The sequence below is a fragment of the Carassius carassius genome, chromosome 30 (genome assembly GCF_963082965.1).
Source record: "Carassius carassius chromosome 30, fCarCar2.1, whole genome shotgun sequence".
Lineage (NCBI taxonomy): Eukaryota > Metazoa > Chordata > Actinopteri > Cypriniformes > Cyprinidae > Carassius > Carassius carassius.
Window position 1 is genome coordinate 11,806,554 of NC_081784.1, and position 18,172 is coordinate 11,824,725.

Genomic DNA, 18,172 nt, shown 5'->3' on the forward strand with positions numbered 1-18,172 from the left:
TTGTTATTGTGTGAATTACAACTTGTCCTGTGTGTGCATAGTTATCTGTTGACTTTTTTTTTCATTTCACGTTATTATTTTTCAATAATCTGGTCCTGCAGTAAAATAACTTTAACTTGATATTGGCAATAAAAAGCTTTAGAATTATGAAGTCATGTATTGAGTACAGGGAGCTTCAAAGTACAAAAACAATCCACGAAACCAGGCATGTGAAATGTATTTGTTCAATTCTACAGGCTTATCCTCTATACAGGATTTAGGGATCATTTAAAATGAAGGCTAAAATTGAACGCAGTAGTAAAGGAGAATACAGAATACCATTTTACTTGATTTGCATAGAGACTTAAACAGTATGAACAAGTTAAGTAAAAGTGAGCCAAAACAAAACATACAAACAGCTGCACGTGGTGATAGCATCTGAAACCCAGCCTCCGACGCAGGACGGGTTTCAAAAATTTTGTTGTGCATCTCTGCAAAGCAAAACACATTAAAGACACAAATGTAATGTCAATCTTTTTTTTTTCTTTCAATTCTTATATCTACAAATGGAATCAGTAAATTAGTAGGATTCTGTAATGGTGAAATGTAAGTGATCTTATATACACAGAGGAACTGTTTCCACATTATACACAAATCATTCTACAAAGCAGCATTTTGTTGCAAATGACATAGGTTTAAGTAACAGAATTCAACTTTTTGTGTAGATTGCTGTGGGGCTAAGATGGATCTTTTCCTTTTCGTTCACCATTACCACATACAATCAGTGTTGACTACTATTGAAACATAATACTGTTTTATTGACAGATACAGCAAATAAAATATTAAATATCAAACTAAGTCTTTGGCAAACGTGGTATAAAGTACATTCACTTTACATTTCCAGGAGCGTATGTATGGACCGTTTCCATTTCTATCCTTGGTGTCCCAAATAACATTTGGAGAAACGTTTGTTCATCTACACAGAAGGGTTACATGCATGTCTACCTCTCAGGACCATAGCCAAACCATAAAAAAATGAAATTAAAAAAGCTGTAAGGCATTTGTTGAAATTGTTGTACAATTGACTGTTAATGATTACTTTGGTACTGAGCCAATCAGAGTCGTTCGGTCTCAGTTACACAATACAAAAATGGTCCTTTTAAGGAAGTTTTTTTAAGGAATCCACACAAAAAAGGAATATACTAGTTTCTAGCATATAGCAAATGTATTCTTGTCCCATGTTGTGGTTGCTTTGTCATTTCGAGATGACCTTTTTACTTAAATAGAACATGTAATCTGACAAATTTTCAGAGATAATTGCAATTCATTGTACTTATAAATCTAGTAATGCAAAATAGTGCAAACGAGAAAAGAGCGGCACCGATCATGATATTGGAGTTTACACATGATAAAATGGAATGTCCCAAAAAGGTATGACACACAAATGCACACACAAACCATCAGCTAAACCAAAACAATAATTTAATATATGGTTTTCTTGTCAGGTCATATACAGCAACAGTTTACAACTACAACTGTCTGACCTGTTTTTTTGTTTTCTATTTTCTTTTCCCCATTTTGATTGTGTATCACAGAAAATGTTAAATCATGTTGGTAATTTCATACCACGAGTCAGAGATGGCTTCTAAGACTGTTACACTTGTCTGTTTGACAGAAAATGGAGCAATACTGCAGTTTCCTGCTCAGCTGACACGTCGCTGTTCTGTCCGTGAGAGGTAAGACACTAGTGAAATGGTGTAGGACAAGGGCAAATTACGTTAAAGGCCTCAGGAAACCTTGTGTGTGTGTGTGTTTGATCTGTTAGTTATACTAAATACAGTATGTAAAGGAATGTATTGATTGATTTAAAGAGAGAACAAAAACAAAAAAACAACAACACATCAATTGTTACTTCGTACTTCTTCACACGGTTCGACTTGTTTTATATTTTGTATAATATATATATTTTTGTAGAATCTTTCAAAGTCTTTTCAGGAAATAGTTCAGTCATTGTTCAGTGATTTAGAGAATGAAAGCCTTAGTGATGATGTTGCGTGAGGAGGGTATAGTCGATGTCTGGGGGGGTCGGGGGGGACCCACTGTTACTTGACCCTCCTAATCCGATCTCGGCCCTGTGAAACTGAAGATTGCGTAGCCATCTTCAATCCTTCTGACCTTAACTCCATTCAGACTGGTACGATTTGTAGGCCGCGGCCATGGTCCTGCAGTTTGATTGGGTTGCCACGGTAACTAGTGGCGGTCATAGGCAGTGGCAGCAGTGGGAGGGGCGGAGCCCCGTGATGCGGCACTATAATAATAAGGGGAACCTGGAAGTTAACAGAAGAGCGGAGCGTTTGAAACCACAGCAAGAGCAACACTTACGTCCACTCTTAATTTTTTTGCTTATGTAAAAGACTGTCAGACTATTCTATTAGGTCGGAAACCTCGGCATGCACAAAAGCACTTGCGAAGGGCTTATGCACATCTTAATTTTGAGATGCAGTGTGTTATGACCTCGCTAATCAAAAAGAGAAATAAAAATGTAGCTAGTTTAGTAAAGATGTATGCAAATAATGTCATTGTAAAATGTGATTATATTAATCCCACTTTAAAGCGGCTAATACCATAAGGGATAAGCAAAAAGGGTTAATACTCACTTAATAACGCGGGGTTGCTGAACCGCCAAGCTTCATTGTAAGTTGTGTACTGCGGGTGAGAGTAGGGATTTCCTGAAAAGTCGCTTCCTGAAATCAAACACAAATGACAGGTTAGCAATGAAGCAAATTGTGTATCTTAAAGGCATATCCATGCATTCGGGATAAATTAAGCTCAAACTGTCAGCATTTGTGGAATAAAGTTGATCACCACAAAAAATATATTAAATAAAAGGCAAAAATCAAGGTTATGATGAAGAAATTTGTGTAAATATTTTTGAAGCCAATTTTGATTAGAAAGAATGTAGCAATTTCATAAAAGTACTGCATTTGAGCTTAAATCGTTTTTTTTTTCTTTAACACACAGAAAAAAAGTGGTTTAGGATTTACTTTGAAATAATTTCTAATAAAATTGCTTGTAAATTTCTTAAATAATTTACTCTCCCTTTATCCCAAAGAAAGCTAATTAAATGTATAATTCTGAAGTGAAAAGACTGAAATATTTTTTTTTCTTGTAAAATCTACTCCAATAATGGTTGTTTTTTTGCAACTTTAAAACATTATTTTTTTTACAGTGTAATTCAAATTCAAAGGAGGCACAAGTAGAAATTAATTTTTAAGGTAGAGTAATGACAAGGGCTGTCAGTTGGGCTTAACTTGTACAGAATTAAAGTAATGCTACAGAATTAAAGTAATGCTAATATTAATTGAAATATTGCACGGTATTAGTTTAGCACATCAGAACTAAAGTAACTGGCATTGTTTCACAGCACTAGCTAGGCAGATGGCTCGCCCTGTCCTCTTTCCTACGCCCTGGTGCTTGGCCATTTTGGCTGAATTTGTTACATTAACCCTGAGCTGGGTTTTGAAGTTTCCTTTCTTTGATTCTGCTATTGCGCTCTTAAGATTCTCTATTCTTTGGCCGCACCAAAGCCCGTCTTCAAAAAACCTCCCCAATGGATTCGTTCTCACTCACACTCGGCCCTTTTATTCCACCAAGTTCTACTTTCAGGAATCGGCTCTGTCCATGTCAGTGAGCAATGCTGTTGGTCCCCCACGTTTCTTTCTTTTATGAGACAATAATGGCTGGGTTTTATATGAAGCTGGTGAGGAATGGCTTTTGCTTTAACAGTGTTTGGGGTCTGTCACTAAATCTTAGTCGTTCGAGGGCCAGATGAATGGAAGTGCACACAAAACCCATGGCTCTAGGATTTAAGAGGATTTCTCAGCCTGTGTTACCAATGAAAATGAATCTTTGATGAAAACATATTTGATGTACCTGTAAAGATATGTTTGCCCAGCAAATGAATCCTGTCACTGAATTAAATTTGCCCCTGCGAACTATTCAAGTTTGTGGGCTGTGGAACCCCAAGACAGACTTGAATTTATCTGAGGCACTCAACGGTGACCGAGAGAAGAATCCCTCTCTGTGTTTGATGTAAAATATTTGTTTTCCAATTTTCGCACACTGCATGTTTGTGCTTGGACTTTGTGAGCGCTGATGTTATCCCCTGGCTCCACGTACAATTGCATTTACACTTTTCCAACTTCTCTGCAGCACCTCTCTGACTGTCTGTTTGCATACGTATGTGTGTTTGTGCTGTTTGGGGAGAGGGCACCGGTCTTGCTGCCAGATTGCATCCTGTCCTGGCAGTGAAACTCAAGTCGGGTCCCTCTGAGAGATAGTGATTTAAATATTTACAGGCCTTCCCGCCTGCTGTTTTGTGACCCTTAACTGTTTGCTGTGAACCTGAACTGCAGGTTAAGTAGAAGGGAAAAGAGATACGCTCTGCAGCACTGGAGGCAGGGTGGAGAAAGCTGTGTTTATCGATGGCCTGTGAGAGCGTCGACCGGTCAGGGAGAGCGAGGGAGGGGCATAATGAGTGCTGGAACCCAAGTGGAACTGAGAGGAATTGTCCTATTTCCCGCACTTATGTCCCTGATCACCTATTGAGAGGTGCTAATTTTCTCCTCAGCAGCCGATAAACTAAGGCTACTTCTCAGGTTATTGACGAGTCGAGATCGAGATTCACGCTGCCCGCTGTTGTCTTTGCAGCCATCCTGCAATTACGGCTCCTCATTAATCTTTTTCTCATTAATATTATGCTCCTCATTAATATTATCCTGTTTAATAAACATTAGCATCACCAGAAATGTCATGAGCAATATGGTTGTGTCACTTCTTTCACAACTCTCATTCTTAAAATGTTACCTGACATTCTTCACTAATATATTCAAGCAGGAAAGGAAGCTTTGGGACAATGCTAATTGAATTTTAATGCAAAAGTGCTATCAAATGACAATTTTATTTTCTAGGTGCAGCAGTGGAAATTCAAAATTGGCTTTGCATGACCTCAGGTTTCCTGAAGATGATCAATTGCCGAGGACTGTTCGCTGAAAATATTACGAGCTCTCTTAAAATTAACGTCCTCATAAAAATAGTAATTACACTTACCAGGGACCATTCCAGCAAGTGTAGAGGTGGGGTAGCTGCCCTGCCCAGTGGGGGGAACGTGAGGTGGGTATCCTGGTAGGGTTGTGCTCGCCATGTCTCGACCTGTAAAGAAAGTCAAAAGTTGTGAGGGCAGCTCCACACAAACACACACACAAAAAATAAAAAAATTCAATAAGCAAAATTAAATTGGTGCTGGATATATGGTTATATATATATATATATATATATATATATATTCAGTATTTCAATAGTCTCTTTCAGATATTCTGCAAAAAAAAGATACAGCAACCTTCACATATTTTATTACATTAAAAATTATGATACATAGAATAAAGTGGAAACCATCCCATGCATTAAAGTGTTACACCATGCACATTAATAATAAAAATAATCAGATATTTCCTTAGAAACCCAACCTTGTAACCCTTTTCAGCTTTTTATTGTAGAAAAAATCCACATGCCAAACATACAGAAGGTAATAATCACCTCTCCTTAAATTCACAACTTGGAAAAACTGATGACCCTGCAGAATCTAAAAACAACTCTCTGCTTTTTTTTTCTTCAAGATCACTCTGCCTTGAAACTTCCTCTATTACACAGAGTGGCGCTGCTGGCCTGTTTTGACTGAAAGATTTGAAACTGCTCGACAGAGAGAAGCACAGAATGCCCTCGGCCTGCTGGTGGCATCACTGCTGCTAAAAAAGCCCAGAACAACACGGAAGTGCAAAGCACACACTGCCTCCATATTCAGTTCTGTAATTGGAGGTGACAGCTAGCAATCCTGCTGGATGTGCTGGCGCAAACTTTACAGCACGTAGGCCTTCGTCAGTCCCGAATGGGCCCTCGCGAGGTCCTGCCTCATTGTTTGAAAGGGCATCAGTGAGGGATGGGGGGAAGCGCTTCCCCAGTCCAGTTACTAATAAGAGAACTGCCAGTCAAAGTGGCGTACTAGGATGGTAAGCAATGTGAAAATCTGTGTTTTAGTGTGATATTGTGCTTCTGATTTAATTAATAGGAAAAAAGGGCAAATTACAACTGAGTTGTTGTTTTTGGTCATTAACTAAAAATATAAATGCATGCAGGCAAGTATGACAGACACACAATCCCACACACACATTAACAAGCATGTTAGATAAATAAAATCTAAGTATTTTAGAGTAAATTAGATTTTTTAAAAACTATTTATATATTTTGAAACTGTAGTTGCAATTTTATATATACACTTTCTTTTTTATATACACCATACCTTTCAAATGTTTTGTGTCAGTAAGTTGTTTTTGACAATAATAAAAATAAAAAAACTTTTTCTTTTTTCTAAATTTCTATTTTAAACTATTTTGTAAATTGTTCATGTAAAATGTCAGTAATTTCTTTGATGACAAAGCTATATTTTCAGCAGCCATCAGTCTTCAGTGTCACTTGATCCTACAGAAATCATTCTAATATGCTGAGTTGCTGCTCAAGAAACATTTCTTATTATTATCAGTGCTGAAAACAGTAGTGCTACTTAATTTCGTAGAAACATTTTCTTCAAGATTCTTTGGTGATTAAAAAGTTAAATAGAACAGCATTTATTTGATATATCGTTTTCTACTGTAAAATAATGTAAGACTTTCCTTGCAGTCTTTTTTAATCAATTTAATGCATATTTGCTAATTAAAAGTATTGATGTAATGTCTTAATTTGTGTAGGGCAAATGACCTTGGACTGCCATTGCTGCCCCCTCAAAAAAAAAAAAGAAAAAAAAAAGGCCATGACGGATTTGGCTGTTTCCCCCTTTACCAGCACAGGGTACATTTTCTAATCTTTCTTTGTAATTTAATTTAATTAAATTAATTTTTTATAGGGCTGTACCTGCTATAATAGGCTGGCTTGCATACTGGACGTAGCTTGGGGCATGATGGGCATAGGCACCGTAGCAGGGGGTGGAGGCATCTACTGACACGCTGGGCTGGAGGGACAACAGTTCTGCTAGGCCCGAGACTGCCAGTGAGGAAGGGGTGAAAGGAGCCAGGGAAGCCTCATGCGGCTCCTGCTTAACGCACATGGAGGATGAATATGACTCTGCCAGGTGAAAAAAAAAAAAAAGCCACACACACACAATCAGACAATGCACAATCACTCGCACTCAGCAAAAAAAAAAACAAAGATGATTCATGACAGATGGAAGTACTGAATGGAAGCAGTAAAAGAAAAGGAAAATGAAGTGTGGCTGACAGTGTTTGGTGTTGTTGTGATGCTACATTGCGTTTAGTAGGAAAAGAAGGATTTATGTGAAGTCACAACTTCTGTGGTGTTCTGACTCAGTTGCTCAGATGTGCTCAGGAGTTTTAACAGAGCCTTCAGAGGCACACGCTCAGAAGACAACATTTCTACATGCACGAGGGGATTTGGTCATTAAAAGCCAGAATTTTCTTATGTATGAACCCTGATCCAAAAATAATTACATCAAAGATGCTTTATAACTTTTGTCGCCTTGCCGGCTATATTTTTTATTATAAAAAGATATTTTGCAATATTTCGGTAAAACTATATTTTTCTTTCTATGACAAAATAGTTATTTCTGTTTTTAAGCATATTTACAGCTGGCAGTGAAAGCATCTATCAGGGAAGCATCACTAACACAAAAACATGAATGTGATTTATTTTTGTGGCGTTGTGCCAGGAATACATCTAAACAAATTCAAAAGTTTCAACATGAATTAAATAATATGTTTATTTACTGTAGTCACTGATTTGATCTTCAGGAGATTTGATCCACTCACATTGTAATATCACAGTTTTTTGTCATTTGCAATTTCATCAAAGCATAACATTTTGGAAAGTTATAGGCCATCTATATTTTACTTTGCGTTTTACCAACTTGGCGAGTGTTGGCGAGGCTCTTTTCACTCACACTTACAAAGAGAACATATTAAAAGTGATTTTTATTTTCTTGTAAACAGATCAGATAAATCTTTGGGGTCATTGTTTTTTTTGTTTTTTTGTTTTTTCTATACAGTTTTTTCACAGAATGGAAAGCAACATATAATTTGCTCCATAACAAAGACTTTCACAGTCATCTATCAACTTTAAATTTATATCTAAATCTAAATGAAGCTACATTTTCATACAAACCCTTATTTATCCATCGAATGAGCTAAAATGAGCAAATATAAACAGGTAAATATCTCTAGAATAGCATCAGCAAACAGCAGCTTGGCTTGTAGATCAATCAAACTCAAATACAGAGAAATTTCCCTAAGGTTTGGAGGTAAGACATCTCCAAACAAAAAGCCTGCAAACTGCGACACAGCCCCTTTGCATCGCCACTTGTAATATCATTTGGCTGATGAGGTTTGGCATTTTTCATCTTAGCGGGTTTGCCACTGCAGCTCGAGCAATCAATGTGAGCTCTGTCTTCATCTCTCCCTCCACTCATCCTCTTTAACATCCTCTGCTGTTAACATGGTCTGTGGGGAGGGCTCTCACAGCTTCATGATAGCCTCATTAGCTGTTTCCCCACTATTGTTGTTTTACAACTGAGCTATGTGCAGAGAGTCGCTCATTAAGATAAGGCCTCCTTGTTGTCAGACTCAATCCTGACAACCCGTTCTGACCCTTACGCCAGGAAATCAGGCAACTTAACTGGCCTCTTTCCCACACAAATCAATGCCAGAATTTCCTTTCCGGGACTAACAGCCAAATCTTCATACAGCAGGATCAGGATAAACATGGTTATTTTTAATTGAGAGACACATACAGAAACGAGGCAGTTAGATGACTATATTTCAGAGAAGAAGATGACGGCAATAAAGCCTAACTTCAAAAAATAAAAAACCTTAGAGGCCAATAAAGGAGAAGAGGAAGAGAGGCTGTCGGAGGAATTAGGCCTCGCATTTTCACGACCTCTGCTTTGCCGCTGTAAAGCAGACAAGGGCGTCTGCTACACTGACCGAAGCCCAGTGTTCAAGATCACTGAACTCTGAAACTAATCAGAAGTGGTGTTGCTTATTGTCCTGGAAACAAGCAAGACCTGCAAAAAGGAAGGCTGTCAACCTCCTGATTACCGAGATGGAAGATAAACACTGGTCTATGTGGAGGCGCATCACATCTCAACACGAACCAGAGGTATAGAGTTCTCCATGTCTGTCTCGCGCTTCCATGAATGCACGGTTTCACATGGGTGCAGAGAGAGCGAGATGAATGACTTAAAAAAAAAAAAAAAAACACCCGCTTCAGCAAGGTCACTTGGCTTAGAGAAAACTTATTATCACAGACGCTTTAATGTTTTGTAACAGTACTGCAATCTTTGACCTCAATTCTCAACATTTTGTCACAGGAAAAATGGAATAGACTGCTTCAGCCTGATCAATTACAGCAATGTAATGTTTGGACGGCCAGATTGCTTAAATCCCCAATATAAGTTCCTAAAGTCATTCATTATCAAATGTGTGCTCAAAGGTTAGTGTGCTATTATGAGTGTGAAATAAACATTAATTTGGGCTCTAGGGCCTGCTGGGGCTTCTGGTGACTCAAGACAGAGGTAGTTTGTCACTGGGCCACACATCAGATACCTCAGTCTAGCCGGCAGCGTGTTGTTTGCTGCTCACTGGAGAATAGCGGGCCACATTTAAAAAATGGCTCTCTGGCAGATATATTTCAGCCGGAGTTCATCAGCAGCATAAGTCGACACAAAGCAGTCTTTTCTTTCACTCTGCCTGCGTATACTGCTTTCTTACTTTTCTTGCTTGTTTTTTTTTTCAGACATGGATCTCTGTTGCTTTCAGGCCCGGGTGCTCATTTTTCCTCCCTCTCCCCCCTTCTCCTCTCCTCCCATCTCTCTGAAGAGATTTGGAACAAGGGGGATCCCTTCAGCACCTGCTCAGGTTTTCAGTGGATCGGAGGGGTGCCTATTTACACGGTACCATCCTACTGGCACCAGGAAGGCTTCCATTATATGGCTCGGCAGGGACGGCGCTTAAGAATCCACACTAGTCATTCATTGTGAAGGTATGTGCAAACGGCCTTTTTAAAAGGCTAGCCATATCTGGACAGCATCCAGACTTTTTACTGCAGTTTGAATAAATCATGCCACTGTTTTTTCCCTCTACTACAGTTAATACATGAAAGTGTGGAATGTGCATGACGCATAAGGGCAAGTATTGCCTCTGATAAGTCTGAAGGCCTTTAAAACAACAGTACCACAGATTAATCCTACAACGACTCTAACTGTACGTTCTAGGATTTTATATTATTTATTTATCTAAAAAATGTTATTCATATTTTAAAGTATGCATCTATTCCATTATTTAAAGGAATGAACTTTAACGCAAGTTTTTTTTTTTATTTAATTAATTAGATTTCATCTGGCATCATACATTTCGGTCGAATAGACAAGCTATTTTCAAATGCATTTTCCTTTAGGACTTTAGGTACATAGAGAGCTGTAACCCCTAAAACTAATTGGCTAAACAGTTAAGACAAAAATCACGTCTCCTATGCCTTGTAGTGCCCTTAAAATTCCAATTTCTGTTTTGTAATGAAGAGTTCATTAATCATTCATCTTTAATAGATTATGCAAATCACACGACATAAAATCAACAAGATCAATGGTAGCGTGAATTTTAATTGGCTCAGGAAAACATTGCTGGGAATGAGCATAATCTCCAGCTCTCTACAATGAGAGGGGGTAATTTATTCAGAATTGGCTCTCCGTGTAAATGCGTAGGGTAATTTAGCACCTCCTTTAACTCTGTCCTTATTCTTATTTCCATTTTATCACATGCGAGTACATCATAACATTGCGCTATTGCATCTTTGAACTGCTCTTCTTGCCTTTTTTTTAATAAATAAAGTTATTACTGCCAAAACTAATTTAGAATACGACATGAAACAGTTAATATATAAGACTGTCATTTGAACCTCGACATTCTGAAAAAAACTTTAGAACGTAATTACATATATATATATGTATATGTATATATATATATATATATATTTTTTTTTTTTTTAATGCTGAATTTAGGTTGCCAGGAGAAAGTATTCTCATCATGCATGCATGAACCAACACCATTGTGAAATTATTAACAACAATAAAAACTTAAATAACCATTTGGATATCTCTACCAGAAGCAAGAGGTGGTCTGCACTATGACCCCCGGTGTGTCCCGTCCCAGGTGCAAGAAAGGCCACCTGCCATGAGGGTGCTCCCTAGACCGAGACTGCTTTCATACAAAGGACAAAAACACACCTTTCTTCTCCAGAGGCCCAACTTTCTGGAGGGAACTCTAGAACTCCCACATATTACAGAGGGGGAAAAAAGCCCTTTCTTTTCACATAACATTATCCAGCTATCATTTGAGAAGGGGGCACAGCAATTTTCAATCATCCTGTCCTCCGCCCACACAGAACTCATTGGCTTTGATGGCTCCTGCATAATTATGTGAATTTTATTAAAAGCTCAGCGTATTAATCACAGCACGACAGTTGACTATCAGTAAACTTAACCTTCGCTGAGGTAATAACAGCCGCAACAATGAAACAATATTTCAATTAGCCAGGCTGACATTAACCACCGCATGCCACGAGAAAAAAATAAACAAAACACTGCAACATTAAAAGGCCAAACTGTGTTAGACTGCCATATTTCTTTCTGGGAGCTTTAGGCTGAAGAAAACATTTCGGTACTGCTTCGGTGGTATAGTAGAGCAAATCATCAGTTTTTGAACAGTGACACTGGCCAACAATTCTACATAATCACTTTGAACGCTGGCTCTTGTAAGCAACAGCGCTTGTCTGTTTTGATCGTTCCTCTCTTACACGGCCCCTCAGAGCAGGCAGCACTAATCCATCTACTATAGATCAACATGTCACATTCCACTCTCACCTGTCCGCTCACTTTCCCATATAAAACAGTCACATAGTCTTGAATATGAACGTCCTGCCAGTATTCTAATAGTCAGCCAGGATGGTGGATCCAGCGCTCTTACCTGTCACTACCGGGTAGCTCTGTGACACGCTGGAGCCCAAATCTGAGCTGACGCTGGTTGACAGACTGGGCTTGACTTCATCCAGTCCAGGGTTCAGTGCTGGTAGCGTGTATTCATTAGCCTGCCAATGAGGGGAGGGGGACACTTTAAGTAGATATATCTTGGGATCCAAGCATCACTTTTAAGGTGTCCAATTAGAAAGCTTTCTGCCTCTGAGCTGCCAGTCCTATGTTATTTTATTTCCATTCTTTTTATGATATTTCTTATGATTTAAGGAAAATTTTTTACACCAGGGATTTGATATAGTGGCTGCTCAGTTACTGTGGCTTTGTAAATGGGCACCTGAAATCCAGTTCTACTAAACTTGCACATTATTTTTATTTCCCCCAGTCAGTGCATGTGGGTTTTGGAGGAGTTAATGTGAACTGTGTGTGCATACATTAAGGATGTGAGCGGGACAGAGAGTAGGATTTGGAGCAGACTGAAAGGAAGGGGTGTCAGCTGTCTCTTTGTGCTTGACTGCAGTCATTCCTCTGACCAGCCAAGGGAGGAGACAGGTCTGCTTTGTTCGATTAACAACATGGCCTCGTTTCGAGACCATTTGTGATTGTTTTCTTTAGGATGAGAAAATGATGACACATACATAATCCCAAAACAGCTTTCTATTATTATTTTGAAATGCTAAAACATTGACGCTTATATTTTCTGGACTTAATTTGGATTAAGCTGCATTTGTGGTACTATGACTTTTTTTTAAATAGATTTCTTTGTAACGCGACAAATGAGAATAGATTTCCGGCTACCATTGTTCCTCACGTATTAAAGTGCGAGCGTACATATGTCCGTATACGTCTGAGTGTATGTGTGTGTTCGTGCATCTGCGCACCACAATAGGGTCGGTATCCCAATGGGAAATGCGGTGACCCCAGACTTGTCTGTCTCTATTCCAGATAAACTTTTATTGTCTGCTACAAATGTTCAGTTCGCCAGTAGCGGATGTTCCTCTCTATTTGGTCTGGCCTCAGATGCACAACAGCTATTTTATCATGCAGATAGGGGCAAGAGGGGCGTGGGGTTACTGAAGAGCCATCTGAAAAGGATGACCAAATGGCAGGCACAAGTGTGGGAGGGGAGAGCCCATTGAATTTAGCATTTCCAAAATGGCTTTTTAATGCCTGGCCTCAAACACCAGACATGGCTAATAGGTCCGCTCTTTCAAGAGTTAAAAAGGGGGCACGAAAATGGACCAATAAATGGGAATGTAGTCTGATTAATATTACATTAAATTAAAAGTGATTTTCCTGGACTGTTCCAGGGCTGTTTTTCCCCCCGCGTTAAGTCATTTCCAATTCGTTTTGGTATTGATCTTCCAGTAGAAATCAGTTTGGTAATTAGCTGCAAATTAGGCCCTCTACTAGGGGTGAGTGCTGTCCCCCTGATTTATCACCAGTGTAATTCTCTGCGATTGGAGAGAAATTAAAATGAACTCAATTAGGCCACTGCTTCTGCTTTATGGGCCTCTATTTGGGGTTTCAAGGGAAAAATTAATAGTCACTGGTTGTTTGATAGTATAATGAAAGTAAATAAAGCTTATCTCCTGTAATAAGCCAAAAGCTTTAAATAAGAGCTTGTATATACAAGGTGGTGTTTTTTTAATCCTTTTTCACAGCATAATGTTTCATGCAACTTTATTCAGACTGATATTTCTATCAGTGGATTCATTTTGATGTGCAATTATTTAAAACTAAATTAATCTGGCTTTATTGCACCTTACATTATTTAATGCACATATTAGTGATGCTTGGGCAAGATGCGTCAGTTAACATTTGTCTGGGATTAAATCGTATGGTGACTTGATTTCACTAGTTCATCTTAAGAAAAATAAACATTTGTCAGTTCGAATAATCTCTGCTGTCCACGCACACTTCATTTTAAAATCAGCACTGCAGACTGTCCAACAATCTCCAGATTTTTTGTTAAAAGTATTAGTTTGTTAGTGTTCGTCCATTTGCCTCAATATTACTAACCTGCTCTGGCTTGATGTGTTCTGACGTAGGGAAGACGTCGGGGTATGACGGCCGCTCAAACACTCGATCCAGAGCCTCCAGCTGCTGTTGAGTGAAGGCATCGGCCCTCAGGTGCTTCCGTAAACTCTCCGCACTACCCTGAGAATCACTGTTTGGGCCAGAGCCATCTGAACCATCTATGAGAGGAGAGAGGGACAAGGCCACATGCTAGTACCAGTCGTTATGGTCTCGTTTCTCCCCAGGATAGGCACCCCATCCCTCCCTCCCCGCCCACCACACAACAGCTACGTCTAGTGCTGGAGTGCACCTCTCAGCACCACTAAATGAAAGATTGGAGTATATCAGCTCAAATTCAGTCAGCGCTAGCCTCAAACTGATCCTAATAGCTGTGGAAAGATAGAGCACTTGAGGCTGGGAGAGAAAGAGAGAGGGGGAAAGATGTGGACGGTGCAAAGTGGGAGAGAGAAGACCCACACCTCCCCCATCCCAGATCAGCATCAGCACCGTCATCATCTGATGGGCCTGCAGTAATTGATGGATTACCTTCAGAGCAAATATATACTTGTTGGAAACACCATGTGTTTTAGCATGAGCCACCTTGTTCTCTTTCCCGTCAGTGGGCTGGTAGAAAATGGAGAGCTATTATTTAAAAGGCACAATTTCCTTTAGAATGTAATGCTGCTTTCACTTTCAGATTGCTTTTCCCCGGGAAAAATGGGTGGCTAGTTCCGGCTGGAATACAATTACACAGTTTGACTGCCAGCTTTTGTATTGCCCTCCATCTCCCTCTCTATAAACAAATGAACAGTTTCCCCTCAGACCGTGACCTCATCACCCTGCTGAAGCAGGTAGCCTTCTTTCCACAGCGCCTCATTTTGCTTTTCTGGAAGCCCTTCCGCAAACATCCCACAAACGCGGCAGTTGCGCCAACAGCCTCCCGCCTCTCGTGTCTCTGGTGGTGGAGGGGCTTTTTTGCTCCCTTACAAATCTGTCATTCTAAATTTGCAGCAGATTATGTTCTCTCGTCGGCGAGAGCATAGTGATATATGATATGCAAGGCCCCTATTGATTGCCTGATCTGGTGGCAGGAGAGAGGCGAAATGAACTTGAAATGAACATCATGCCTCAACTCATTGTGCGTATAATACTCTACTTAATCCCACATTTTTCTGTGGTATGGAATTCAATTGATCAATCATGTTCCACTGATAGTACCATTTCAGGGGCTTTATTGCCATTCTACCCGCCAGCTTGACCTTTTTTCAATGGCTGAGGCCACAGGATGAACTGCCTTTCAGGAGAAATAGATCCACAGAGAGGTCTGATAAGAGACTGGGAGATATTATGTGTGTGGGAGTGTGTATTTAAGCTACACTGAGGTGACATTTTTTCTCTTCCTATTAATTCCAGTTGTGGTTGTTTTGTTGTGTTTTTTTCTCTCCACATTATCTGAGTCATTCCATATCTGAACGCAGGCATTTTTTATAGACAGCTCCCTTGGGGGCCTTCTATAAGGCTGCGTGTTGTTGCCGTATAAACCTCAATTGTTCTCTTTGGTACAGAAGAAAATAGAGTCATTAATTACTTTCTATCAGCTGGTCTAAGTGCAAACTGCGATCAATAAGCAGGCGTTTGTCATTTGCTTCAGTGCAGCATGTTACCCATACTCAAAAGCCCAAAGCGTGCAGGGCCGCTAGTTGACACAGGGGATGGAGCTGCGGTTTGAGCTGTGGGGGGCTGGGCTGCTCTCTGTTATGTTACATTTAGGGAGATTTAGGTTAGAGCAAGGTTAGATCAGCATTTCTGACTGGAATTTTTTGAACATTTAACAGTTATTCGATGTGAATGCAGTGATTTTGTCTAGGCTATGTATAAGGCTCCTGTTTACATCAGTGCTCATGCTACAGTATATTGATTTCATTGGAACACTTGAGTGTGTTTGTTTTGACATCCCACTGCATTAGCACTCTGGTGCTATGGGACTAGAGCTTTGTCAGATCAGATAACCAGAGTCCATAAAAAAGGCCTCCCTTGGGCTTCCTCCTCTGGAGAGTCCAGTTCAAATAAAACTAAGAACAAGAGACAGTCAAGGGCTTATAATGGTGAACTTGTCATTTTAATACATGCACTGTATGTAGTTAAAGTCTGTACATGTGCTTTTGAATATTTTAAAGTGAAATGTCCTAAATTTGTGATATGGACTCTGATAGAATATATTAGGTTTTTGGAAAAAGTGTGTGTTTAGGGTTGACCGGGCAGGTGTGACATTCTTTTAAGAGAACAGTGCTGAGTTTCCTGCTTTCATCTCATCAGATAAGGCTGGATTGGACGAGAGAGCTTTTTAAAAAGCAAATGAGGGTCTCGTGACCCCTGTGACCCTTGACCTGGTATCACACATCCGCTCTTATAGGGGTAGTTTACACAAAAATGAAACTTCTGTCATCACTTACTCGCCCTCATATTGTTCCAAACCTATAAGAATGATTCAAAGAATTGTTTCAGTTTTTTTCATACAATGAAAGTAACTGGGGTCCAGTGTTGTTTTGGACCTAATTGACTTTCAATGTATGGGGCAAAAAAAAAATCATAAATGATGTAGAATTCCCCTATAAGTCTGATGTTGAGTGTTCCATCAAAATGTTATAAAGAAAAATTCTGATTCTACAGTTTTTTTAAATTATTATTATTATTATTTTTATCTAATGAAAAAGTAACATTTTTATATTTGCTCAAAAACTAGGAATTTGTGTGGGTGTGCATGAATTATATAGGCTGGAGTAGCAAAAAGAAAAAGAGGTTTGGCACTTCTATTTATGAAATTTACAGTGAGGCAAGGCTGCACAGCACATAACTAAATCAGAAGAATATGAGACAATAGGAGAAAGAACAAGAGAGAGATGGAGGGAGAGAAAGAGCGAGGTGGCAGCAGCAGCACAACCGGGGCTGTTAATTTCCTGTTATGTTACAGCGTGTTTAAGGCTTTATTAATTCAATTTAGTGTTGCTGAGGGTGTGTAGGCTGCCAGTAGGAGCTGCACTTTCTCTCCTTTTCCTTTTTTCTTTTCTCAGGCTACCACTGTCAGCATGGGTTTCTCCTCTCACCTATAACACATATTCTTTACTGTACTCACACCCGGTCCGTCATTTAGCACATTGGCCTCATGTGACGCAGCTTTCTGGAACGCGATTAATGAATGCGTATCTCCCTCGCTCTCGCTCTATTTCCTTTTAAAAATCTGTGTAATGTGCACCACATTAATTCTCAGCATCAGCATTCATAATTGACTTTTCTCTGACACAATTCCTCTTCGAGTGAACCACCCTGTGCTTAGATGTTTTTGTGCTGCAGATTTTCACATTTGAGCTATCGGCCAAGCTGGGGTGGCGGGTCTGCTTGAATGCAGATGTATCAGCCAAGCGGGGGCATAGACCTTTTGTGTCCTTTGATAAGGAGCCCGGCACCTTCTTCTCTGCCGGTTACGCTCTGCAGCCTTTCTCAAATCTGGTCTTTCTCTTTCACACAGAGGCCATCATCATGATGAGATCGGTGGGATGTTCTTATTCGATTTAGACTGAGGCCAATCCATTTCTTGGTTTGGATGTATTTCATTTCTATTCTTTTAAAAAGTAGAATCCATATTGACACAATAGAATCTCACAAGCCATGAAATGGAAGCACAGGTTAAAGCATTCTAGCTGTGGGCCAAACTAGTATAAACAAGTGTGTTGTCGTTTACTCTCAAAGCAATACTTTTAGATGAACAAACAAGCTATTGTACCACGTTCTTATACCACGATGGCACGGATATAATATCTTTATCCCACTAACGTCAAATAAATACGCAACTAGGCCTTATAAATCATCCCACTATAATTTATTTCATGTGAACGCATGCTCCCACAGATGATTCAAGCCTCAGTCTGTGGTTTTGCACGCAATTTATCGCAATCGGCCCACTCCCTATGTAGGATATATTTGGTTTCATACAGATGGAAGAGAGCCGGGTCACACCAACCTGCTAACAGTGTTGGGAAGGTTACTTTGGAAATGTAATAGGTTACAGATTACAAGTTACCCTATTTAAAA

The 18,172-nt window shown here is 39.5% G+C and overlaps 1 protein-coding gene across 16 annotated transcripts in view; it reads right to left on the minus strand.

Moving 5' to 3' along the window:
• Positions 1 to 298: 298 nt before the first annotated feature.
• LOC132110634 (paired box protein Pax-2a-like) overlaps positions 299 to 18,172 on the minus strand; it is a 33,694-nt gene continuing 15,820 nt past the window's right edge. For 6 of the 16 annotated variants that reach the window (XM_059517387.1, XM_059517391.1, XM_059517389.1 and 3 more), the window contains 6 exons: positions 14,087 to 14,262; positions 12,060 to 12,180; positions 6,943 to 7,152; positions 5,089 to 5,190; positions 2,637 to 2,723; positions 299 to 2,287 (listed from right to left, as the gene is read on the minus strand). In XM_059517387.1, coding sequence (XP_059373370.1) covers positions 2,166 to 2,287; positions 2,637 to 2,723; positions 5,089 to 5,190; positions 6,943 to 7,152; positions 12,060 to 12,180; positions 14,087 to 14,262 — 818 coding nt within the window. In that variant the 3' untranslated portion in view covers positions 299 to 2,165. Of the gene's footprint in view, positions 2,307 to 2,636; positions 2,724 to 5,088; positions 5,191 to 6,942; positions 7,153 to 12,059; positions 12,181 to 14,086; positions 14,263 to 18,172 lie in introns of all 16 variants that reach the window. The other 10 variants (XM_059517402.1, XM_059517388.1, XM_059517394.1 and 7 more) reach the window with 4 other exon arrangements.